This window comes from Littorina saxatilis, linkage group LG5 (genome assembly GCF_037325665.1).
Source record: "Littorina saxatilis isolate snail1 linkage group LG5, US_GU_Lsax_2.0, whole genome shotgun sequence".
NCBI lineage: Eukaryota > Metazoa > Mollusca > Gastropoda > Littorinimorpha > Littorinidae > Littorina > Littorina saxatilis.
In genome coordinates this window covers 29,009,202-29,036,562 of record NC_090249.1, presented here as the reverse complement: position 1 = coordinate 29,036,562, position 27,361 = coordinate 29,009,202, and the positions used below count along the sequence as shown (strand labels likewise).

The following is a 27,361-nucleotide window of genomic DNA, read 5'->3' as shown; positions in this document are numbered from 1 at the left end:
TAGTGGTTTCGCTGTGCTGCATAGCACGCTTTTCTGTACCTCTCTTCGTTTTAACTTTCTGAGTGTGTTTTTAATCCAAACATATCATATCTATATGTTTTTGGAATCAGGAACCGACAAGGAATAAGACGAAATTGTTTTTAAATCGATTTCGGAAATTTAATTTTGATCATAATTTTTATATTTTTAATTTTCAGAGCTTGTTTTTAATCCAAATATAACATATTTATATGTTTTTGGAATCAGAAAATGACGAAGAATAAGATGAAATTGTTTTTGGATCGTTTAATAAAAAAATAATTTTAATTACAAGTTTCCGATTTTTAATGACCAAACTCACTCATTAGTTTTTAAGCCACCAAGCTGAAATGCAATACCAAACCCCGGCCTTCGTCGAAGATTGCTTTGTTAAAATTTCAATCAATTTGATTGAAAAATGAGGGTGTGACAGTGCCGCCTCAACTTTTACAAAAAGCCGGATATGACGTCATCAAAGGTATTTATCGAAAAAAGGAAAAAAACGTCCGGGGATATCATTCCCAGGAACTCTCATGTCAAATTTCATAAAGATCGGTCCAGTAGTTTAGTCTGAATCGCTCTACACACACACACGCACAGACAGACACACACACACACACACACCACGACCCTCGTCTCGATTCCCCCTCTATGTTAAAACATTTAGTCAAAACTTGACTAAATCTAATAAAACAAAATTATCTTGTGTTCCTGTGTGTGTGTTACAGATGTAAGCGGCTGCAGAGGACAAGACCCTAAGGAGCAAATCCAAGAACTTCTTGCCAGCTGAACCCCCACTCTGGTGCTGTGCTTTTCGTCACCACTTTTTCACTAATTAGGGGATGGCACTGATTAAGGAAAAACTGCGTCGGTACCCAATCTTGATACACCTTGTATGAACATTATATGCTAAAGGTGAATACGAATCGGGGGATATTTTGTCACTTGTTTTGTCTGTCAAATGTACATAATGTATTGCATCTTGGTTTTACACTGAGATGAAATTAAAAGGCTTGACATATAAGTAAGTGTTTTTACTGTGACTGTTCCTTATGAAAACAGTCAAAATCTAGTGCTGAAGTATGATGTGCCTTTCCTCAGTCCATTTGCACATGCTTCTTGTAAAGCAAAGCTTTGGAGCAATGTAAATGATTGCAGTTCTGGAAAAAGATCTTCATAGAATATAGAACTAAGAAGGGATTGTATATGGGTCATTCTCAGATTACTGTCCCAGAGGGGGGTGACCTACTTCATGAAAGATGTACAACCATCATTTTCCATCAAATCAACTACATGCTGTATCAGTATTGTGTCTCAAGGAATACATTTATATGTTTCAAGCCAAATTTGACTACTTTTTCATTGCAAATTTGTTTGACATTTTAGTTTGCTAAAAATCGGCTGATTGAAAGCCGCCATTTTGTGACATTCCTGTCTTGACGAAAAACAGACGTTTATCTCCAGTAAACTAAGAGTGAAGAGTGCAAACACGTGTACAGGTGCAAAGAGATTATGTGCATGTTTATGACCACAATATCCGTTTTTACAAAAAATCATTGTTTACACAGTAATTTGACCGGGCCCAAAATGCTGTTCGGTTGAGGCATCGTGTCACAAATTACCCGGCACAGATAACCACTCATGGGCATACAATAACAATGTGTTGGATCTACCTTGCAGGGACACTTTATTTGTACACATTACTGCTACAACAAAGACAGCTTTTGTTACTAAATATATAGTTTTGTTTTCCGGTAATTGCAACATGAATCTCAGAGGAGGTCTTCGTGTCACACATTTTGGCCTCGACCGAACAAGACGTTTTTGCATTTAATTAAATAATGAACAATATTTTTTAAAAACTACTTGAACACAATTTCATCCTGTCATGAGCCTGGAACCAGAAATGCTCACAACAGTAGAAATGGTTGGTTATTGAGCGCGAGACTTGCAGTTTAACTTCCGTGTCTGTCAAATTGTCAATGCCTCGACCGAACATGGTTTTGGACGGTTACGTACTTTGCCGCTCCATATAAGGGAAACCAACAAGTTTCTTTGAGCTTTTTGTTCACTTATGGTTTTATTCACACCCTATTATATTGCACATTAAGTTTTCAACGATTTTCTTTGAACTTTATTTTTCAATGACTGAGAATGTCATGCTTTTGGACCATGACTGAGAATGACCCATATGCAGACATGATTCATAGCCTATTGTAATTTTAACAGGCAAAGTTCTATTTTGTCATAAAAAATGTTTTTATTCCTCCAAGTCCCACAAAAAGCCTTAGTTACTGAGGACAACAGAATTTAGATTTCAGTCAACAGGGTGTTCCGAGAACATCTACAGCTCTTTGAAATGCAGACAATATGTATATCATGGGAGGCCAAAAAATACAGCAATAAACTATCAGTCTGACAATGGCTTTTGTCCGGTGTGCATGTTGAAAGGGTTCAGTCATCTGTTTTTTGTTGGAGCTTGGATATTTTAAACAAAGAGTTGACTAAAAGCGCAATGATTATAACACACACACACACTTGAATATCGTCTAGAAAATGTGATTTTTGTCTCTTTTTTTTTTTTTGCATTGAGAATGAGATTAAAACAACCATTACATAGTACAAACAAAAATACAATTTAACTTTCAGCAACATGCTTCTGATTTGTCATTGTTACCTTCGCCGTGAGTGTACAATGCATGACAAGAAAAAAATCGACAAGCAATTGCAGGATTTTGTTTCACTGTTCATGACAACACACGATATATGCATATGAGCCCTTGGATGATCTGACAAATGTAAACCACGTTTTGCTGCTAATAACAAGGACGTAAAGCAACCCTAAACCTTGTAAAATTATTTGTCAAAACATGACAGATATATGGCAACTTCAATCTCAGTCCTTGGTTGCATTCATGATGCAACTACATGCACACAATAAAAAGCTTACACTGGTGATAACTTTCAAGGACATCACAATCCTATTTTGATACCAGCTGTTTGGGACTCTTTCACTGATTGGTGTAACTTCCACAGATCTTGATGGAGGTTGTTGCTATGCAATATATTGCACAAAGTTCTGATTGACAAACAGTGATTCCCACACACAAAAAGACCCTTGCTGAAATACATATGAAGTGTCGAGAGTCTACTAGCATCGGTTTGGTTATTCTAATGACTAAGTTCAAAGTTTGAATAAATGTGAAAAGCAGCCTCAGGCAATGGACAGACTGGTGAATGTTGTAAGAATGTATGTGTGTCAATGTGAAGCACCAGACATTTTTGAAATGAAAAAAGTTTTTTTTTCCCTTCTGGTGAGAGTGATGGTGTGCTGTCGAGTTGTTGCTTCTGTCCAATTATCTACTGCTAATACAAATACAGTCAATCCTGCCCTGGCAACCACCTTCAACCAGCTACCATACAAACGTATCCCCACCATGTTTTTTTTGTTATATATATAATTCACCTTTTCATAGTAACCACTTGTCTGAAATGACTACGTTTGGTTGGTCCCTTGGGTGGTCGTTATACTCAGAGACTTTAGTAATAAGCTGCAACTAAGACACGCCGTCATCATATTTACAACAAAATTGTCTGTGCAGAAACCAGCTGCCTCATTTTACATACAATATCAATAATATTATAGTAGTGCATATTTACATGAACTGAACTGAACAAACAAAACAGAATAGAAAACTAAGACGAACACTGGTGCCCTGTATCATTCAAACCAAACATGAAACAAGTCTGCAATGTTTTAAAATAACAATTTACCTCCTTTGTAGAAACTGTTTGCATGAAGAATTCAAGCCTCCTGTTGGTAATATCAACAGCTACAGAATGTACATGTGCAGGAGTGACATGACACTCTGAAAGCAAACACACAGAGTGTAGACTTGGCGTTTAGTGATCAGAGGGTTGATATTTTCAAGTGCAATTCAGCTCATATATCTTACGTTTTAATGCAAGATTTTTGTCACAAAGAAGGTGTTCAATAATAGATTAATCGCTTATTTACACACACAAAAATTACACCGTTAGCAACTCAACCAACAGAACACCACAGTTACAACTACAAGGAAAAGCACCACAACATATATGAGTTTTAAGAATCCCACAGATATTTTCCTCTCAGAAAAGACTTCACAAGTTGTCAACTCAGTCAACAGATTACAGGATTTAAAAATATAAAAAGCACCAAAATATTCTATTTACTGATGAACTTCAAGGTATACTTCCGTATGTAAAGATTGCACAAACTAGAGGAATTCAAACAAAGTTCTACAAGTTCATTTAACCAGTAACATGAGCACAGGTCCTTCCCACATTATTCAAAGATTTGACCAGCAAAACATTTAAATAATAACCATAATGCAACTGAAAGTGTTTGAAGCAATGAAAAAAGTCAAGCTGATATTTTCTCAAATTCTAAGCATTCATGAAGCTACTTTAAGCAATAGAATAATGAAGCTAACAACACGATAACTTCACGAATAAGGACATACAACCTGGGTATTTCACTTATCTGCTTACACAGTCTTATGGCATCATCTATCCTACTTTCGGGACTATCAGGCTCAACTTTGACCACTGTGCCCTCTTGCTTGGTAGGGCCTTGTGTGTGACTAAGGAAGACTACACATGTACCCACACCACGAGAAACAGAAATCTCCCCCTGCATGTTGTGCTAGCATGTTTTGGCTACCTAGGCAGTTTCAGGGCTAACGCCAAAAAAAAGTGAAATACCTGAAAGGCCAGGGTCCACGGCGGCGCCCCCCAGAAGCTGAGGCTTTTTTTTTATTATCTCGTAGGGACAAAGAACAAAGTTTCACTTTAAGAAACCGGATTTTCCAGTTTTAAAGTGTTCAAAAACCGGATTTCCGGCGAGAACCGGAAAGGTGTTAGCCCTGCTGTTTCCTGTGATCATTGACCCAGGCTCACAACGCCACTGTATGTAACCAAGGGCAGGCAGTTGGTCTCAGCCGAAAATATTGGTCATTGACCTGGGGTCACACGGCCAGTGTCTTTTTTAATAACAAGGGCACACAGCTGCAGTGTGTTTGATAAAAGCAGGGAGGGTGCCCTGGAGTAGCTTTGATTTCCCGCACATGTCTGGGAACAAGCATATTTCCACTCTGTACTTCCTTCGCTTTGTGGAAGCGCATGTCCTGTATATTTTTCGCATTTTTAACTAAGAAAAAAAGGGGGTTGCGCCTTGTACAGCAAAGCGCCTTGAAGTCCCAAAAATATGGTGTACAAAATCTATTAAACGTCCATTACATGTAAATTTATACATGTGCAAGTTCACAAATGGAATCATAAGTTCATTGGTGTATGTACACAAGACACATTTGTAGACTGAAATGGTTGAGGGACAGCCTTGCTTTGGATTTCAGTGTCCATCCACATGGTGAGAAAGCACATATGTGACCCTCCACCACAGAATGAGTCGCATGTCACCTCGCGCGGTTCTGCACTAGGCTTAATATAAGTCTGGGGGGTGTCTGGTAACAGTGTGAGGGTCACCTTACTCACAGGCTTATAACTCAAAAAGTTTCGCTCTTTTCTAAAACGGTTTTCACCACTGGATAGAGCATAAAAACTTCTTTAGGAAAATGTAAAAATATGAAAATCATACAAAGGTAACATGCGACTCATTCCGTGGTGGAGGGTCACATATTCTTCCACATATATCACAATAATCTGTGTTGGCAAGTGGACAACAGCTGTCAATAAATAGCTGCCCTTGCAAAGCTGTCTTAGATCAATGCTGGAAAACGAAGGGAACAAAATCAGATCCAGCTAGCTATTGTCATTTCCCACAAATTCTGCAGTGAATATTTGCATAAGTACCAAGTGCACCACCCTTTGAATGCTGGAGTAGTGCATTTGCGTCACTTTTCACAGACAGCTCATTTCATCTGAATCTTTTTACACTTCAATACCATTGACATTGACAACAGTTCATTCAGAGTGCCAGTAGTGTCTGCAAGATGAAAGCCCTTTACTGATATCCTTCCTGTGTCGTAAAGGATTCGCACAGATTTCTCCCAAGCTGCCAGAAATCCAGAAAGCATACATATAAATGTCCATCAAAAAAAAAAATCTCATGGTGAAAGCCCTCGTCAAAACGCATCCTTCAAGTACACACAACCATCAAGCTGAGAGTATACGAACTAGACATGGTTGAGAAAAAAAACCATGCATAATCTTTTCTTGCAGGTGTTTGTCCCTTAGTTACTTGCATGTAGTTAGGACAGGGAATGTTAGAAAAGATCGCATTGCTGTGGATCTTGTTAGCAGAGCTTAGTTTTATTAACAGCCATTATCTTGAAGAGCCACAGAATCTCTCACATGATCTACCAGAAGTCGATCTTTGTACATAGCGTTGTGGTTGTTGTTGATCATTCCTGTGTTCAACACTTGTGGGGCCACTTGTTACAGAAAACAGGTCAATCAATCATCCAAATGGAAAGATTATTTAAATGGCTTTTCAATCGCCCAATCATATAGGCAGCTGTACTGTGTCTTCGGAGGATTGCACTGACAGCCAAAAATGTGAAAATCTGGAATCTCACACCAGCAAGCTAACTTAAATTGTTTGCAAATTGCTGTGAACCAGGCAGCCATGCATAGCCCTCTTTCCCTTACAATCAATAATTGGGGATCTGAAGTCCCACACCTCAGTCAAGTGAATAATTCTTTGCAGTCAGTTTGCAGACAAGACCTCGTTTCCCCAACAGCTATAACCATGAAGATCCAGAATCTGTCTCCCAAGCCAATTAAGTGAAGCCTTTGCACATGGCTATGAGGGTGGGGCCTAGCCTGATTGACAGCTCCTACATTGAATATATAGAATCTCCCACACCAGGGAAAGTTTTCGTACACTCCAGTGAAACTTGCAAACAGAGGCTAGTTTTGTCTATAATTTTGAAGATCCGGACTCCCTCACACCAGCCAAATAAAGCCCTTGTCCACTGCAATTTATCTTGCGGGATGGTTTTTAGCTTAACTAACAGTCTTTATCTTCAAGATTCAAAATCTCTTACACCAACCAGATGCGGTCTTCACACAAACTGCAGCAAATCTTGCATGCTGGGCTTATTTTGAAAGCCATAATCTTGAACCTCTGAAGTCTCTCCCACCCACTGGAAGAAGTCTTCAGTGCATCCAAGGGAACCTTGACCAGCCTTATCTTGAAGATCCAAAATCGCTCATGCCAGCAAACTGTAGTCTCTGCACATGGCGGTGAATCTTGAGGGCGGGGCCAAGTTTGATTGACATGCCGGTGAGGACGTCACTCCGCTTCATCAGTAGGAGGGATTTGCCATCAATTTCCTGCACACCATTTTGAAGCCATTAATTGTAATTTACTGCACTGAAATCATGGCCTGTTTGCACAAATAGCTAGGCTACAACCACTCATTTTTGTTCAGTCGCAATGTACGTAGCATTGATTCTAGTAACCCGAGAAAAAAAGTGAAGCTGAACCACTTCCAGCTTAAATGTTGAATAATTTACGTGGCATTATATCATAACACAGTCTGACATCATAAGAGATATGATTAACTGTAAAAATTTAACCTCATGCAGTATTCTTTCATTTGTTCTTTGCTTCTTCCTTTCTTTTTTCCTCAAATCTCTGCAACACCTGCCAGACAAATCTAGTATTCAGCACCACACCACATACCTGTTCTCTGAATATTTCAGCCTGTTGGGGGAATCCAGCAGAAATGAAGAAGTTGGCGACGTCTGTGATGGACCAGTCTGTGGCATCAGGGTAATTTTTGCTGTCTGTGAAGCGTGGCTCTTTGGACAGATGCCTTCGCCCTGACCCGGGGTCCAGTCGGCTAAAAACAGGCCTGCACCTTTAACAGAGGAGAGCACTTTTATTCAATGCAAGTTATCTACTAATTATTGTATGAAATTTGAAAAACAACAACCCACAACTAGCAGTAAAAGTCAATCAGCTTACGAGTCACTCATTTTGAATGTCAACATGTGCTCAAATAGTGGCTTTATTGAAATTTTGACTTTTGCACACTTACATTACAGAGGTAAACACTTGTTTGGGATGACTGCCTATCCCCATGCAGGATCATAAAAGTGACCAACAGGAAACACGTGGTCGACCAGTTAAAACCACGATTGCAGCGATTAACTGACTCCAATGTGTTTGTTATGTAGCGTCCGCTCGATATGACCCCATTTCTTTCGAAAATATACATATGAGTTTACGATTTGATGCGGACAAGATCGCTTGTCCCAAGTGATATCCGACAAGTTTTGCCTGAGGTCACAGGAGTTTTGATTGAGGTCGAGGTCACAGGACACTGACCCGCGTGCTTAGGGATCAGTGAAAGCCATCGCCAGTGAATCGTGGCTCCGATGTGCAGATTTTCCAAAGAAAAAAGCATCATATCAAGCGGACACTGCACACCGTACTCATCGGAGTCAGGTATTCGCTGCGATCGTGGTTTTAATTAGTTGACCACGTGTTTCCTGTTTGTCACCCTAAAGTGGGGCGCAACTCTAGCAAAGCACTTGCAATACCTGACAGAGTTATTTCAGAACCTTGTCTATGTATTAGTGTTATTGTTACAACAGCATCTTAAAGTCTTGAGACATACCCTCCTTCATCAGCTGCCGGAGACTCAGCAGGTGTCAGCGGTAGACTGGAGCCGGCTTCTGTTGACAAAACAACAGCTTCATAATATGAAACACTGATCTCACAGCAAATACAACAACAAACCAAACATTCCGCTATACAATGGTCTGTAATATTACACCAACTATACAGCTACCCAATACATGTTGTGAGATCGCTTCAAGGGACTCGTTGGGATTATTAACGCTTTTTGCAGGATAGTAGTCTTTTTATGTCAGTCTTAATTCCCATGAGCGAACTGATAAAAAGGTAGGTCTCTAAACGGCAGGGCTAACACCCCCAAAAAGTGAAAAAAACAGAAAGGCCAGGGCCCACGGCGGCAGAGCCAACGTCAGCTGAGGCTTTTTTTTTTTTCTTGTCGAGGCAAAGAACAGCCTCTCCTGGTACCAAAATGTATGTTAATAAATTATAAAACAATACACATTTTGCCTCGATCAACCATTCATTGAAACAACAAAATTTAAAAAAAGTTTTAAAGTTTTACTTTAAGAAACCAGATTTTCCGGTTTTAACCGTTTTCTAAAACAGGATTTCCGGCGAGAAGCGGAAAGGTGTTAGCCCTGAAACAGCCATGAAGGTAAGTAAGGGTACCTTGCTTGATGTCCAGGGGTGGGAGAGGAGGGAGGCTGTAGGGGTCCATGATGGCTGGCTCTTCCTGTTCCCTCTCCCTCTCTGCCTGCCGTTCCTTTTCTTTCCTCTCCAGTTCCTCAGCTGATACTCCGTCGCTCGTACACTCCTCACACACCCATTTCCCTGTGGCAACAAGCGTCATGATACAGTGGAACCCCCCCATTTTAAGACCCACCAATTTAAGACTCCCTCCCTTTTAAGACCTTGTTTTCTCAGACTTTCTGTTCATAACCTCTGTAAAATTACCCCCATTTTAAAACTCCCTCCAGAGGACTTGGAGAGAGGACAGCACGTTTCGCCCTGCAGTCCGGACTGACAATCTAACAGCGAACGACAAGAAGAAGAAGAAAACTCCCTCCATTTTAAGACCTTGTTTTTTCAGATATTTGGAGGTCTTAAATGGGGGGTTCCACTGTACTGGCGTCAAAACATTCATTTTGATCATCTGTGCATCTGGTTCCTCTTTCAAATCAAAAGCTGCAAGTGCCATATCATGGAAAAGATTGCTTGTATTCAGCCAATGTTTTCACGAATGCAAACCATTTTTATCAGCATCGATGGAGGTTTAGATAAGCTTTCATTTTAGTCTTTACACCCATTTTCAAATAAAGCTTTATTCTTTGTATATTTGTATGTGAATCTATTACAGAGGGTTTCATTAAACAGACAACAAAAACTAAAATCTTTTTGAAAAATTATCAAAACAGTAGCTTGTGAAGAAAACAAATTACAACGTCAGGGTAAATGCTGCTAACACAAAGAATTAAACTGATAAGTGCTCATGAAATGCGAGTAGAACCTGGCTCATTTTCCATTCACACACACACACACACACACACACACACACACACACACACACACACACACACACACACACACACACAAACATATATAACACTTTAAATACTTATCACAGCCATTTACCAGAAGGTTTTTCTTCGACTTGTGGCATGTGGCAGTTCATATGATACCCTTTGTCGCAGCCATCACAGAACAACATCAGATCCTGCAAAACAGAACGGACCGCTTTAAGTATACCTTCATTTTCAACTTATTTGCGAAACATAAGCACAGAGCCATTTATTTGATCTGGAAATATAGAAAAAGATGAACACTTTTCAGTACAAAAGACCGATTCATATTTTTTGTATGAATGATTCTAGACACTTTCTTGAACAAAAAATAAAACACACAAAAAACAACATTGGTGCTGACATAAAAATAAATAATGAATTCTTGCTGACAAATCGCTTCTATATCTGCAAATGTTTTGACAGTTAAATTACCTCAAATCTTCTATGCTAGCTCAACATTTTCTTCCTTGTCCTTGTTAGTTTCTGCTTTACATTTGTCTTAGTCTTGTGATTTTTCTTGATTTTATTTTAACTAAAATAATAATGAAACATTATTACTGAATGATGATCACACTACAAAAGACAGTACGCATGGGGACATCCTGTTCTACAAAACGTGAATTAAAAACAAACTGACACCGTAAATACAGGGGACCCCCCCCTTTTAAGACCCCCTAATTCAAGACTTCTTCCTTTTTCAGATGTTCCTTTCATAACCTCTGTAAATTTACCTCCATTTTAAGACTCCCTCCATTTTAAGACTCCCTCCATTTTAAGACTCCCTCCATTTAAAGACCCGATTTTCTCAGATTTTGAAGGTCGTAAAAGGGGGTTCCACTGTATAATCAATTCTAAAAGTTAAACAACCAACATACCAATGATGCACATAAAACACAACCATTACTGCAAGACACTCGCTCAGAGATAAATCTTATTGCATGCGTGCCGTTTCACCATGAACATTTATGAATGAATGACTACAGACATTGCACCAGACATTATTTCAGAGGGAATGAAAAGTATTAGAGAGGTATAAAACAACATGCATACAAGCATATCAACTACAGCAACCAGCACAGATTTTGTTATTTAACTTACCAGTACAAACACAAGAGTAACCATGCATGACAGATATTAAGACAGATTAAAATCCCAGACTCATCGGTACCACACAAAATCACATTTCGCACAATGCAACAGGATTTTGCAATACAAAACAGGGTTTCTGTGCCCTTGAAGCATTTACAAGCAGAACACATGAAAGGCATACTGTCAGCTGACCACTAATAGCACTACAGTTACTACCCAGAACAAAATTTAATTTGCACAGAAGACTGTGGCTCCAGGTAGAAATCCTCTGTTATTTCATCATGAAATACAAGACATGCTATTTATAACTGTCAAGTTGGGACATCTCTGAGTGTTATAAATTATATAATCCTTTGAAAGGCTCATGTGTTTGGTGTGTGTGTGTGTGTGTGTGTGTGTGTGTGTGTGTGTGTGTGTGTGTGTGTGTGTGTGTGCGTGCGTGCGTGTGTGTGTGTGTGTGTGTGTGTGTGTGTGTGTGTGTGTGTGTGTGTGTGTGTGTGTGTGTGTGTGTGTCTCTCTCTCTCTCTCTCTCTCTTTTGATTAAAATAGACTAGGAATCGAGAAGAAGGAGGTAGTGTGTGTGTGTGTGTGTGTGTGTGTGTGTGTGTGTGTGTGTGTGTGTGTGTGTGTGTGTGTGTGTGTGTATGTGTATATAGAGCAATTCCTGGAAAACTACTGGACAGATCTCCATGAATATTCACATACAAATTCTTCCAAATGATACCACCAGACGTTTTGATTTTTCGTGTTTTTTTTCCAGATAAATGTCTTTGATGACATCATATCTGGCTTTTTACAAAAGTTAAAGCGGCACTGTCACGCCCTCTTTTAAAAAAAAATCAAATTGGTTGAAATTTTGAACAAACATTCTTTGACTAAGTATGGACTATGGGATTGCATTTCAGTTTAGAAGCTTAATGATTCATTAATTGGTTTGTTAATCAAAGTTGTCATTGAAATCAATTTCTTCCTTACAGATTTACAGATTGTGTTCTTTATAATCTCGTGAATCCAAAAATATACATATGTTGTATATTTGGATTGAAAACAAGCTCTGAGAAAATCTGTTGCATGCAAATAAGGTTCATTGGGCTTGTGTTATTGAGACAATGAATGAACGCTTTCTCCGCTGACAGGGGTTTCGGCCAACCTATCATTTTACTAGTCTTGGTGAAACAAACAAGTAGTACATTCATTTTCATTCTGTGAGTTCCACACAATGACTAAATGTATTAATTTTGCTTCACGCGACTTGTTTTCTTTTTCATCTCACAAAATCAATCAGCCTACCATGGAAATTTCTACGTCCGTTGACAACACTCTGACTTGACAAAACACCAACCAAACAATTTACGATGTTATCACACAATACACGCTATTCAGACAGAAGACATCAACCGCATGCGGACCCGACTAGACAGGACAGGAACGAGACACTACGTCAGACAATCCTCACACACACTGCTCACGGGGTCTCCGGCGTCCTGGCAAATGCAGCACGTCTTGCAGTCGATGCATTGCCAGGGGCCCTTCCGTGCACGGAAGCTCAGCTCCTCCGAGTAATCCATGCATGATGGATGAGCTGAAAATGAGCAGAGGGAAAGTGAGATTCAGAGTGTTTTACAGGGATATCAAATCATCATCATCGTCATCGTCATCATCATCTCCATAGCTGAAATGTATTTGCAATGAGTTGGACATTTTCAAATGTTATTAAAGTAGAGAAGTCTTCAAGGCTAAAACTGGCTTTGATTTCTGAAATGTATACTTTCTCATCCAAATCATGATTCATTTACATAAGCAAATGATAAGTGCAGCTTGACTGAAATGACTCACTTTATGAAACTGCATTGCATGACTCATGACCTTGTCCTACTACATGATTGTATTAGAATTCTGCTTGAGGCATGATTTAGCATGTCAAAGTTTTGTTTGTTTTTAATCTGTTTGTTTATGCGCCTGTTTGTTGGCCAGTACCTCTAAAAAAAGAAGTTAAAACTCCATATCTTAGGCCAAATGTTTACATTCACACACAGAGACTGATTCTAGTTTAAAATCACTAAGCCCTCCCCACTCCACTCCCAGTTCCCCCCTGCCAACTACCACTTACTCCCTCCAACTTAATGTTGCTACATGCACTCAGACCTGTGGGTATTATTGAAGTGTTTTTATTGTACATGTATGGGTATTATTGAAGTGTTTTTATTGTACATGTATGGGTATTATTGAAGTGTTTTTATTGTACATGTATGGGTATTATTGAAGTGTTTTTATTGTACATGTATGGGTATTATTGAAGTGTTTTTATTGTACATGTATGGGTATTATTGAAGTGTTTTTATTGTACATGTATGGGTATTAAAAATGTTGCCATACAAATGTAGCGCAGGAATGTCGTTTTGTGTTGGTAGTCAATGAGACGTGGAAAGTTATGTCAAAACGCCAAAAAGAATGGCCAAATTGTCTGTGATGGGGGATAGGACTAGTGACACCAGGACTGCGAAAACTTTCCACTTTCTTTCTTTATTTGGTGTTTAACGTCGTTTTCAACCACGAAGGTTATATCGCGACGGGGAAAGGGGGGGAGATGGGATAGAGCCACTTGTCAATTGTTTCTTGTTCACAAAAGCACTGATGAAAAATTTGCTCCAGGGGCTTGCAACGTAGTACAATGTATTACCTTACTGGGAGAATGCAAGTTTCCAGTACAAAGGACTTAACATTTCTTACATACTGCTTGACTAAAATCTTTACAAAAATTGACAATATTCTATACAAGAAACACTTAACAAGGGTAAAAAGAGAAACAGAATCCCTTAGTCGCCTCTTACGACATGCTGGGGAGCATCGGGTAAATTCTTCCCCCTAACCCGCGGGGGGGGAAAACTTTCAAAAATGACTGAAAACTTTCATGACCATTTGGGCAAGCTTGCCATGGAAAATAAAACTAACAGCCTTATTGCAAATATGATTCGGAAGAAGAAGAAGAAGAAATATTTACCCTTGGCAGTGCAGTCTTTACAAAAGAGGAGTGCTTCAAAGACACCCTTGCGGTTGCAGAGTGGAGACTGTCGGCAGTAGTCACAGCGGTGTTCAGCCTTGATCACCCCTTGAGAGGGTTCTACGGAATTTGTTGACTCTCCTTCTCCACAAAACTGTCTCAGCTTCTGCAACGATCAGCACAGAAAGAATAGATATTGTCAAATTGAAAAAAAGAATATTGAAGCAAAAGGGTAGGTAAGGGGAGGTGTGGGGATGGAAGGGGGTAAAAAAAGTAATAAAGGAGATACAAAACAGGGGCAGATTCCACATTTTTTTTAGGGAGAATTCGACAAAGCGTTTACTTGAGGGCGCGAAACTTCCCCTTATACACCTTCCATAAAGTAAATTTAAGAAGACAAATTTCGATCAAAACAACGACAATTGACCAATCTGGTGTAACCTGAGCCAACGAATTACCCAACTACTTTCTCAAACCGCCACTTAGAAGACAAAGGCCGGCTCCTAGGGGAGTCCGGGGGTCTGGTGCAATCTGAGCCAGAAGTTTTTCTTTATCTATAAAATAAAAATTAAACAAGAAGAGCAAACGCTCGATCGAGTCACTTTCGCAGTTCTGAATATTATATGAGGCATCAGATGGACAGGAAGAAATTGCTATTCACAACACAATGAGTCACGTTCACATAAAATTTGAGCCCGGTCACTTTTATAGTTTCCGAGAAAAGCCCAACGTTAAGTTGTGTGTTGCCGAACAGAAAAAACTAGTTATCTCCCTTGTTTTTCTGATAACGTTCGTAAAAGGCTACAGATGTAAATACTTTGATGTAAAGAATAATCCTACAAAGTTTCAATCACATCCGATGAACTTTGTCAAAGATATAAAATGTCTAATTTTTCCTTTGACGCTGACCTGTGACCTTGAAAAAGGTCAAAGGTCAACGAAACCATCGTTAAAGTGTAGAGGTCATTGGAGGTCACGACTAAACAAAATATGAGCCCGATCGCTTTGATAGTTTCCGAGAAAAGATATAAAATGTCTAATTTTTCCTTTGACGCTGACCTGTGACCTTGAAAAAGGTCAAAGGTCAACGAAACCATCGTTAAAGTGTAGAGGTCATTGGAGGTCACGACTAAACAAAATATGAGCCCGATCGCTTTGATAGTTTCCGAGAAAAGTCCAACGTTAAGGTGGTGTCTACGGCCGGCCGGCCGGCCGGCCGGACAGACTAACACTGACCGATTACATAGTCACTTTTTCTCAAGTGACTCAAAAATAAAAAATCTCTTTTTAAAAACATCTTTTAGGGGGGTGTGTGTGTGTGTGTGTGTGTGTGTTTCCGGAAACCCCTCCCCCCCCCTCCCCCCCCCCTGGATCCGCCCCTGTGTTAACAGGGCAAGAACGAAAGAAAAGAAGGAAGGATGGATGATAGTGAGACAGATAAAGAAAGGACTTGAGTGAAGGAAGGATAGATGGAAGGCCAGAAGAAAAGCCACAGAAGCGGGACAGACAAATTTATACAACAAAGCAAATTCAAACAAAAAATTCACCACCTTAAGATTTAGGGTTTTTTCAGAGTTTTTGTTCACATTCTCTGTAAATTTCCCCCATTTAAATAAATAATTTCAGGACAAGAATGTTTTAATATGTTTTGCATGATCTTAAAAAAGGGGTGCCACTTAGCAGCTAAAGCAGACTCTGTTCTTAAATGTCAGCAGACGGATAGAGGGATTTGGGAAGGGGGGGGGGGGGGGGTAGGTAAGGGGGTGGGAGAATCAGTCTCTACTTGTTTGTCCAAGCTTGACACATGTTGTTTTCATCACTGTTCAAAATTGCTAGCAGCCGTATAAATGATAATGATACAGAAGGAGAGCCAGACCCAGACGTAATCAACATATTGTCTGTAAGAAGAATGAAAGAAAGAAATACAACACACACGCGCGCGCGAACACACACACACACTGTTCGGTACAGTGAGTGATAGATAGAGAGAGAGAGAGAGAGGGGGGGGGGGGGGGGGGGGCAGGAAGGGGGATTGAATGCTGGCAGAGTGAGGTAGGTGTGTCTTTCACAAATTTATCATTTGGTCTTTGCACGTGCGGTACTTGGAAGACATGAAATACGATGAATGACTGTGCAAGGAAAAGAGAAATAAAAGAGAAAGAAAGGGACAGAGAGAGAGAGAGAGAGAGAGAGAGAGAGAGAGAGAGAGAGAGAGAGAGATTTTTTTTGATTGAATACTTAAAAAATTGCAAATCTTTGTGACATTTTGAGACAGCTGTTGCAAGACTGCCGTAGGAAAATGTGGATTGAAAGTAAAACTAAATGATGCCCAGAACAACAGTCCGCCATCCGATTCCGCGCCCCTCACCCGCTCCCCACCCCCCCCCCCCCCCCCCCGAATCCCCAACCCTGAAGTTGCACTTCACACAATAAAATGCATAATCGATTTTTCTCATCCAAATTGTGAACTGTTTTGTGACAGCCTGCATTTCACTGGCAGTGAAAACTTAATCATGGCTTCGTTGTGTATTTTCTTTTTTCAAACACTGATCAAGCGGGCAAATCAACCGGTAAACGACTGAAGCAAAAGGATAACGTCAGAGAGAAAAAGGTAACCTACTCAAAGCCAAAGGGGGAGGGAGAGAGAGAGAGAGAGAGAGAGAGAGAGAGAGAGAGAGAGAGACAGAGACAGAGACAGAGACAGAGACAGAGACAGAGAGGCAGAGACATCATCAACTGCATGTCGCATGTCATCGGTCTTTGTTTGATGAGCGGTACGCGGTGAAATTAATTTATCCTGTTAACACCCCCCCCCCCCCCCTCCGATCAATACCCCCAAAACACACGTTGACAGGCAGCATCCTTATTATCAACCGTTTTATCTCTCGTAAAATCTTGGCCAACTCCGTCGCCTTATGACTTCAGGCCATCAAAACGAGGAACAGCGCAGAATATCTGTATCACTTTTATTGGATTCCGAGCAGTAATTTGTCATTCCAAGACCTCCATCTGACTGATCAATAAATTTGTCTTGCATTTTTCCCCAGGAGGAAGTTAACCGTCTCCAATCTTCTACTTGTCGATACAGTAGCAATATGATTTAACCAGATATATATAAATCTGCTAATATAAAGACGTTGCCTTTTTGTAGTCCCTTTCGATGAAACATTACCATAATCTTGATCAGCAAATCAAAGTGTAATGCTATGCTACTTGAAAGTTGTTGAGGTATTTAAATGTTACACCTTTTCTTTCAGTACGCCGAAGATCGAACAGAAAATTCGTTGTTTGATATCAAAGAAAGGAAAGTTAAAGAGAGAAAAATAAGGTCCGTTTTGTCCTTATTTATGCGATGACAAGCGTGCAGACAGTGAATCGTCATATCTTTCAAGTTCAAAATTCCGCGAACGAAAGAAAAAAAGTATAGCAATCCTAACATATGAGCAAAACATAGATAGCAGTTTAATTTACAAAATGAAAACGCCAGAACAACAACAAAATGTCGGCCTCTCTGTCTCCCCCCCCCCCCCCCCTCCCCACTTTCAGTTTCACTTTAAACACACACACACACACACACACACACACACACACACACACACACACACACACACACACACACCAGCGACATTTACACAAACACAAACACGAAGTTGTGCTTTGAGTGCCTGTCAGCTCTCTAGCCATGCAAGTCCTGTTTATCAATGACGAGGGACATTACTTTGCTTGGTCCTCTTAACAACGTTTGGTCGTCTTTTTTGTAGTCATGGATAAATACTTTTTGTGTAGTGAACAGCTAAAGCTAAATCTGAAACTAATTATAATCTGAGAAAAAGAATGAAGTGTAGAAATAAGCTGTACTTTCCACAAAATCAAAGGACAAAAAGAAAAAGAAAGAAAAAAACACGCAAACACGCGTACGCACACACGCACGCACACACACACACACACACACACACACGTACGCACAAACCCACACACACACACACACACACGTACGCACAAACCCACACACACACACACACAATCAATCAAAAGCATTCCACAGCTCTTGATAACCCCGTGTGAAATGTCAAGGTCAAACGGAAAATAAAAACCCTAACATAAGAAAAGATTATTCTGTACTTTTAAAATGAAGCTATTGGGGAAAAAAAACACGTTAGCCTTTCCTCCGGCTTGCCTGGCAAATCCCAATTTCACGTTTCGACTATAGATTTCAGAGTAAAGCGACACAGTCCTTGAGTGTCAATCACGACCGGACCCAAAGTAGGGCTGATGGGGTCTATGACTATGTCGACCAAAAGAGTGGGATTCCCTGTAGGTGGAGTTCCTGGAGGGGGATTCCCTGTATACAGGTAATACCACAGGATTTAGTTCCTGTAGCGTGTCGCTGATATCGCTGAAAGTCACGTGATGCTTGGCGACATCGGTAGAATTTGATGTTTTTCAATCTTTTTTTATATTTCTTAGAAATTCGAGTATGGTTTGCAAGTTTTATTGAAAAACTCCACCCTGTGGGATTTCCTGTATACAGAGAATCCCCCTCCAGGAACTCCACCTACAGGGAATCCCACTCTTTTGGTCGACAGAGACCCCATCAGCCAAAGTAGGCTCCAGGGGCGGATCAGTTGCTTTGTAAGGGGGGGGGGGGGGGGGGGCACTTTGAATCGAAAGTAAATGTGATGGGCGCGAAGCGCCCGAATTTGCTAGGGGGGTCCTGGGGCATGCTCCCCCGGAAAAAATTTTTGCCCAAAGAAGCAAAATGGTGCCATCTGGTGCCATTTGAACTTAGAAATTGTCATAGAATCAGCATAGAAAAACCTTTTTTTTTCTTCTTCTTTTTTTTTTTTTTTTTTTTTTTTTTTTTTCGGTGGGGGGGGGGGGCACGTGCCCCCTGTGCCCCCCCCCTCGTCCGCCCCTGGGCTCAAGCAACCAAAATTACTTCACGCTGTTGCAAAGAAAGGTGTAGTATAGCTGTCAACTAGAAATGTTCAATAATAGTGTCTAAAATTTGAATTGATTGAATTACGTTTGTCATGTTCAATGGACACAACTACTGGCATCGCGGACGGTTGACAGAGACCTTGATTTTGAATAATATCAGGTGTAAAAGGTAAATATATTCCTTTAATCTTGTCTTTGTAGAGGTGCAAGATGTCGATTTTAAAACTACTGTTACAAACGTTAGCACTGGGTGTGTGGTCGAGTGAATATGTGCTTGCGTGCTCGCGCACGTCTTTGTGCCAGGTGTGTGTGTATATATATAAGAATTCGGACACTGACATTGTAGACAGTAGATCTGCTTCAAAATTATGCGATGTTTCGTACATATGTGTACACTACAGTAAAAGAAAAATCCACTGCGGATTCTCGCATAAAACCCAAACCGGATATAGCTTGAACCGCTACTTTCTGGTATTTTACCGACGAAGCTGAAATTACTGGAAAATAAATCTTCGATCGGTTCATCTGTGGTTTGACAGATTACTAATCAACGTGATTCCTGTGCTTAGTTTGTCTGGTTACCATGACAGCGTGGCCAACTCCAATGAAGGCGAAACTTCGTACTTATTTGCAAATCAGTTTGTAAAATCCTGGTTTTTATATTTAGTCAAGTTTTGACTAAATATTTTAACATCGAGGGGGAATCGAAACGAGGGTCGTGGTGTATGTGCGTGTGTGTGTGTGTGTGTCTGTGTGTGTGTGTGTGTGTGTGTAGAGCGATTCAGACTAAACTACTGGACCGATCTTTATGAAATTTGACATGAGAGTTCCTGGGTATGAAATCCCCGAACGTTTTTTTCATTTTTTTGATAAATGTCTTTGATGACGTCATATCCGGCTTTTCGTGAAAGTTGAGGCGGCACTGTCACGCCCTCATTTTTCAACCAAATTGGTTGAAATTTTGGTCAAGTAATCTTCGACGAAGCCCGGACTTCGGTATTGCATTTCAGCTTGGTGGCTTAAAAATTAATTAATGACTTTGGTCATTAAAAATCTGAAAATTGTAAAAAAAAATAAAAATTTATAAAACGATCCAAATTTACGTTTATCTTATTCTCCATCATTTGCTGATTCCAAAAACATATAAATATGTTATATTTGGATTAAAAACAAGCTCTGAAAATTAAATATATAAAAATTATTATCAAAATTAAATTGTCCAAATCAATTTAAAAACACTTTCATCTTATTTCTTGTCGGTTCCTGATTCCAAAAACATATAGATATGATATGTTTGGATTAAAAACACGCTCAGAAAGTTAAAACAAAGAGAGGTACAGAAAAGCGTGCTATCCTTCTTAGCGCAACTACTACCCCGCTCTTCTTGTCAATTTCACTGCCTTTGCCATGAGCGGTGGACTGACGATGCTACGAGTATACGGTCTTGCTGAAAAATGGCAGCTACTTGACTAAATATTGTATTTTCGCCTTACGCGACTTGTTAAGGTTGCGATTACTATGAGACACAGAAAACAGACCTCTTCACTTTCAGTCACATTGTTCAGGTTTATTTTTCGTACTTACAAGGATAGCAATAACCGGTATTTCTGGTATGTTATCGGTTGAAAATCTTCAAATACCGTAAACAAAGTTATGACGGCAACAGGTGGGCTGACATTTAATGGGCATGTTTTAAAATACAAACGAAATGCAATCATTGCATATTTTGACTTGCTCCGATTCCTTGCCGTGACAAAAAGGACGGATTTCAGTGTGTGTGCGTGTGTGTGTGTGTGTGAGTGTGTGTGTGTGTGTGTGCGCGTGTGAGGGTTTGTTTTTCGGGGGTGTTTGTTGTTGTTGTTGTTGTTGTTGTTGTTGTTGTTGTTGTTGTTGTTGTTGTTGTTGTTGTTGTTGTTGTTGAGAGCTGATATCCAATCTTGCAAAGAACTTGCGTTTTTTAAAACTGGCAATCGCGAGCAGTAACTTATCCAGAAGACAACAATGCGTTCCGGCGAAAGTAACTACTCTCTTTCTTTCTTTATTTGGTGTTTAACGTCGTTTTCAACCACGAAGGTTATATCGCGACGGGGGAAAGGGGGGGGGGGGGGGGCGGGGGGGGGGGGGAGATGGGATAGAGCCACTTGTTAATTGTTTCTTGTTCACAAAAGCACTAATCATAAAATTGCTCCAGGGGCTTGCAACGTAGTACAATATATATTACCTTACTTACTGGGAGAATGCAAGTTTCCAGTACAAAGGACTTAACATTTCTTACATACTGCTTGACTAAAATCATTACAAACATTGACTATATTCTATACAAGAAACACTTAACAAGGGTAAAAGGAGAAACAGAATCCGTTAGTCGCCTCTTACGACATGCTGGGGAGCATCGGGTAAATTCTTTCTCGTCCCAACCAATATGGGACTCCCCCTAACCCGCGGGGGGCAAGTTACTACTTCCTTCGGCTTTTTGTTGTTGATTATTTGCTTTGCTCGCCAGTACAGATTGGGGGGGGGGGGGGGGGTGTTGTATAGAGCAAATGTGGAGGTGGCAGGATCGTTTCGACTTACCAGGCATGAACACCGACAAAAGCACGTGCAACATTAACTCTGGACAACTCTGCTTTTTAAAGAACCCTGCCAGGAAAGTACATGCAGCTCGAAACACAAGCGGCTTAATTTGCGTTGACCAAGTTCCTTCCTCTCTACGATGGAAATCGCCACCATCTCAATTCTGCATACTTTTTTTTGTAAATGTATTATGTTTGCTTTATGCATGGGTCGAAAAGAATATCCCTCCCCTTATACACACACACACCAAAAATCTAACACCCTGATAGCCTCCCGTGCACAGCGAGAATTAAAAACAAAATCATTTGACTGTTTGACACTTTTTTGTGTTTAGTTAAAATTAGTTTAAAAATCCAACATTACAAGCGCAAAAAGCACCCAGGCTAATATTTTGTAGTATGTGTTCGAATGGACTCATGTAAAAGCCTGAACAGGTCGGAGACGGTGAGCTGAATAATGTACACGGGAGGGACTCGACCATGTCTTTAGTTTGCGTCGGATATATATAATTTACTCCCTCTCTGCCACTGCTCATTAAATTTGACGCAGGTGGTAAACGGAAACAAATGCCCCCCTTTGGAAATAATGTCCTGGATCAATAACGGTAAACGCTGAAACATCGTGTGTATTTTATTTCTCTGTATGTGTGTCCCGCCAACTGGGAATGATCCGTCTGCTTCAACTACATTTTAAACAAGAAGGGCAAAGCCCATACGACTCACATGCTTGACCTTGACCTTTACATGACCTTGACCTTCAGCTAAACCTAGCAATGACATCATACACTAAGAACTGCTTTACACATTTTTCCTACCAAAATACCAAGGTCAAGGTCATCCAAGGTCATGCAACACAAAGCTGTTAATTCAAGACATAGGAAGTACAATGGTGCTTATTGGCTCTTTCTACCATGAGATATGGTCACTTTTAGTGGTTCACTACCTTATTTTGGTCACATTTCATAAGGGTCAAAGTGACCTTGACCTTGATCATATGTGACCAAATGTGTCTCATGATGAAAGCATAACATGTGCCCCACATAATTTTTAAGTTTGAAACAGTTATCTTCCATAGTTCAGGGTCAAGGTCACTTCAAAATATGTATACAATCCAACTTTGAAGAGCTCCTGTGACCTTGACCTTGAAGCAAGGTAAACCAAACTGGTATCAAAAGATGGGGCTTACTTTGCCCTATATATCATATATAGGTGAGGTATTAAATCTCAAAAACTTCAGAGAAAATGGGAAAAATGTGAAAAATAGCTGTTTTTTAGACAACATTTATGGCCCCTGCGACCTTGACCTTGAAGCAAGGTCAAAATGCTATGTATGTTTTTTGGGGCCTTGTCATCATACACCATCTTGCCAAATTTGGTACTGATAGACTGAATAGTGTCCAAGAAATATCCAACGTTAAAGTTTTCCGGACGGCCGGACGGCCGGCCGGACGGACGGACGGACGACTCGGGTGAGTACATAGACTCACTTTTGCTTCGCATGTGAGTCAAAAACAGGGGGAAATTCGAGGTTTTGTTGCACGCATGTTGTAAGCTTTCATTTCCTGTGCGGACACACACACACACACACACACACACATATCAACTACTGATCTCGAGACATTTACTAACGAGGCTACTTTGGCCTCGCTGACCTCCCTAATTATGTTGCTTTACTCTCCCTTAAAGTTATACTAAACATGACTGTTGTCTATTTCACATTGGATACTTTTGCTGTTTTGAAACAGGAAGTAATGTGTGTTTGCTCTATATCTGCTCCTTTTGTTTTATGACTGTCAAATATATCGAGAAACTTCAAATTAACGTTTTTCACCGCGCACAATAGAAAACCATGCACACACACCAAAACCGTTTGAATGTACTTGACCTTGACTGCGACAACCAAATGAGAAGCATGATGACCTTGTTGATTCAGTAAAACCTGCTACTACTACATGTCCCGGTCGCGCGTAATTCGCGGAATTGCCGCCGTCGGATTGCGTTTTTTTCGTATGGCAATGGTTTTGTGTGTGTTGACTGTCCGTAATCTCAGTCCAAATGATTGCCGATTCCGATAAATGGACAGCGGTTTTTTCTCTCTCCTCCAGTTTGTATACAATTACTCGTTGTAAACGCAAAAATAACAAGACCGGATCTAGCCACAAGTGTTCGTTTCATGTTTCAACATTGTCGAGAAGTACATCAGTGTGTTAAAGGCAAAACGGACAAAAAAGGAAATAACCACGCAAACTTAAAATATAAAAAAATCATGTTAAAACACTGCAATCGAGAAGGAAAAAGTGAAGAACAATTATTTTCACGAAATAAGTACATTTCGGAGAATATTACGCAAATCAGATTAAAAATCCGCCTGTTTAATGTAATCGCGAATTTGGGGCGGAATCTATATAATGTCGGAAAGCCGATTGCAGGCTTGTATCTTTAAAAAAAATGATGGAGTAAGGAGTGGGCAAATAATTAGAAACAAAAAGCTTGAAGAGTTTGTTGCTCTGGTACACATCGCAAGGAATGTCATGAAGAAGATAAAAACAATTCTGAACACACAAAAATCGCCCTTTACAATTTAGATTCCTTCTTGTCAGAAAATGTACATGTAGCCTACTGTCTCTTTTTTTTTCTTAAAAAAAACACCAAATGAAATCTGAATTTGATTTGTTTTTTTCGTGTTCTTTTTTTCTCTCTAGGAAAACTGCTTTTGTCGCCGGTGATGTAGTTTGCTCGCTTGGTGGGGATGCGAAGGGGTGGAGATTGGGTGAGTTGGAGGCACGTATTTTCGAAGGAAGATGATATATATATATATATATGATGATACACTCCGAGCTTCTCAATAAATAAGCACTAGAGTTTCAATGTCAGCTGAGTGCAATTTCCATATCCGTGTCGACGGAGTGGTACAAGAATATGAGCTGTTCTTGCGACCAGTTTTGAGCCCACTTTCACAATGGCGATATTCTACCCCCCCCCCCCCCCCCCCCCCCCTCAGACTACAAGGCTTCCGAGATAACTTCGTGATGTGCGAGTCTCAACATTGGATAAGTCTATTATGTTGAATTTGTAATGTCTTATGTGTTTTCTAAAGTGCCATAATACAATCGTTGGGTGTTGAAAAGTACTTTAGAGGAACGTTTTATTATAATAATATCATTATTAACTCGTGGTGAAATTGAAAAGTGCCATAGAACTTAGAAGAACGTTTTATGATCAATAATTAAATACCGTACATGTATTCGTAACACGTAAAGCGAGTGTGCCATTAACCACAGACCTATAATATATTTCGATCCCTGTATTAACCAAGTTCTTAATAAAGTCAGTAAAAATTATCACTGTTCAGCTGGGTTTTTTAAGTGGCTTAAAAATTAATTAATGACTTTGGTCATTAAAAATCTGAAAATTGTAAAAAAAAAATTTTTTTATAAAACGATCCAAATTTACGTTCATCTTATTCTTTATCATGTTCTGATTCCAAAAACATATAAATATGTTATATTTGGATTAAAAACAAGCTCTGAAAATTAAAAATATAAAAATTATTATCAAAATTAAATTTCCGAAATCGATTTAAAAACAATTTCATCTTATTCCTTGTCGGTTTCTGATTCCAAAAACATATAGATATGATATGTTTGGATTAAAAACACGCTCAGAAACGTAAAACGAAGAGAGGTACAGTAAAGCGTGCTATGAAGCACAGCGCAACCGCTACCGCGCCAAATAGGCTCGTCACTTTCACTGCCTTTTGCACTAGCGGCGAACTACGTTCAGTTTCATTCTGTGAGTTCCACAGCTTGACTAAATGTAGTAATTTCGCCTTACGCGACTTGTTAAATATATGCAGTCTCCTGTGTTTTCCCTGTATTGCTTGTCATTTCCTTTCCCTCAACTTATAGCGGGTATTTAATTTGCGTCAGTACAGTCTTCCTGTTCGCCGAGTCACTTGTTTTCGGTTCAATATTTCTTGCTCTTTTGAAAAGTTTGACTTTTTACATTTATTCAAGTTTTGACTAAATGTTTTAACATAGAGGGGGAATCGAGACGAGGGTCGTGGTGTGTGTGTGTGTGTGTGTGTGTGTGTGTGTGTGTAGAGCGATTCAGACCAAACTACTGGACCGATCTTTATGAAATTTGACATGAGAGTTCCTGGGAATGATATCCCCGGACGTATTTTTCTTTTTTTCGATAAATACTTTTGATGACATCATATCCTTTTTTGTTTGTCAGTTTCTTTATTTGCCTGTTTTCAGCTGTTTTTCGTCAAGCTTACGGGCATGCTTAGAATTTGCCTACCAATGCGGGTTTTTTTTTCTTTTAAATTTAAGTTTACATAATTTTGTTTTTAATTCAAAATCTGACTTTCAAAACGGTTACCTACCCCGTGCTAGCTCTTTTAACTTTTTTCCCCCTCTTTTTTCAAAAATCCGTTTCTTTTTAAACCTATGGGATAAATGAACAGAAAACGGAAAGAAAAAGAAAAGAAAACAATTAACTAGTAAACTAGCAGGACAAAAAAGCCGAACATTGACAAAAAGAGAAGAGAAACAAAAACGAAAACAGCTGAGAAAATAAAGAGAAAAAAGGATTAAAAAAAAAAAGAAGAAGCAAACGATCGATTAAATTCATGTGATTAAATTTAAAGACGATCGCGTTTGTTTCAACCCCATGGCCCACCCCCTCTCTCTCTCTCTTTCTCTGCGCGTTCTTATCCTTTCCAATCAGTCTCATACAAACCTTTTTGTTTTTGGGTGGCCTTCCTCTCCGAGCCGGAACGATGCCTGGCTGTCCAATTCTGAGGATGCCAGAGCTGTTGACTGCAGAACTTTTGGTCTTCATCGTGATCCCCACTCAGGTACTGGGCCGAAAAGACTGGCACTATACTTTTCCAAAAGCTCTAGCCGATTTTCAGAATAACTTCATTTGCCACTTACTGACAAGTGACATGCTAATTCAGCCACACATAGTGCCAACAATGATGTTCTCTGTCCCTGAAACTGAAATGTATTGATTTTCTTTTTTGACTGTAACAAAAAGCTTCGTCACTGTTCTATGCACTTTTCAGTCAGTCGCAGAAATATCTTAAAACAGTGAGACTCTTATGTCTTATGTCTCTTGCTAATGCTACTGTACACTTATGAAAAAACGACTTTTCAACAGTAATAGCCAACCCTATAAACGTGGTATTGTAAAACAGCCCACTTTTTATGCATCGCTCGATGAGTTAACACAACTTGAATCGCACTGAACGCTACGAATTTGACAACGATCTGTTTCTCAGCTAGCTTCCTATTTGACGAAAAACAGCCTAAGCCGAAACAGCCCCTCTACTACTCAACCATGTGGCGAAGCAGCGAGCCTGCCTTCTTAGCTTTCTCTACTCTTTACGTCGCTTTACAATCAACAATTCACAGATCTGATAGATCAGTCCTGTCATCAAACTTGAAACACCAAATTCTGAGAAATGTCCGAGTTCCTTCCTACGTTTTAGTATGGCTAGCAGCTGCAGTTGTGCAGACACAACATAACAACGTTACTTTCAGCGGTCTCTTGATCGTCTCAGTCCGAAAGACACCTA

General features: G+C 39.8%; 2 protein-coding genes across 3 annotated transcripts in view; one reads left to right on the top strand and one right to left on the bottom strand.

Annotated features, from left to right (window-relative positions):
* LOC138966799 (uncharacterized) overlaps nt 1-2,440 on the top strand; it is a 30,974-nt gene extending 28,534 nt beyond the window's left edge. Inside the window, exon 11 of the mRNA XM_070339143.1 lies at nt 747-2,440. Within this exon, the coding sequence (XP_070195244.1) occupies nt 747-808 (62 nt within the window). The 3' untranslated portion in view covers nt 809-2,440. The remainder of the gene's footprint in view (nt 1-746) is intronic.
* LOC138966798 (histone acetyltransferase KAT6B-like) lies at nt 2,276-27,361 on the bottom strand. Of its 2 annotated transcripts, XM_070339142.1 has the most exons (9): nt 27,268-27,361; nt 26,521-26,780; nt 14,261-14,426; nt 12,729-12,841; nt 10,241-10,322; nt 9,278-9,439; nt 8,649-8,706; nt 7,709-7,886; nt 2,276-7,356 (listed from the first exon to the last, which is right to left on the bottom strand). In XM_070339142.1, exons 2-9 carry the CDS (start codon nt 26,620-26,622, stop codon nt 7,210-7,212), a joined length of 1,008 nt encoding a protein of 335 aa, XP_070195243.1. In that variant the 5' UTR covers nt 26,623-26,780; nt 27,268-27,361; the 3' UTR covers nt 2,276-7,209. The 2 variants fall into 2 exon arrangements, with proteins under 2 accessions (XP_070195243.1, XP_070195242.1); XM_070339141.1 differs by having other exon boundaries at nt 26,521-27,361.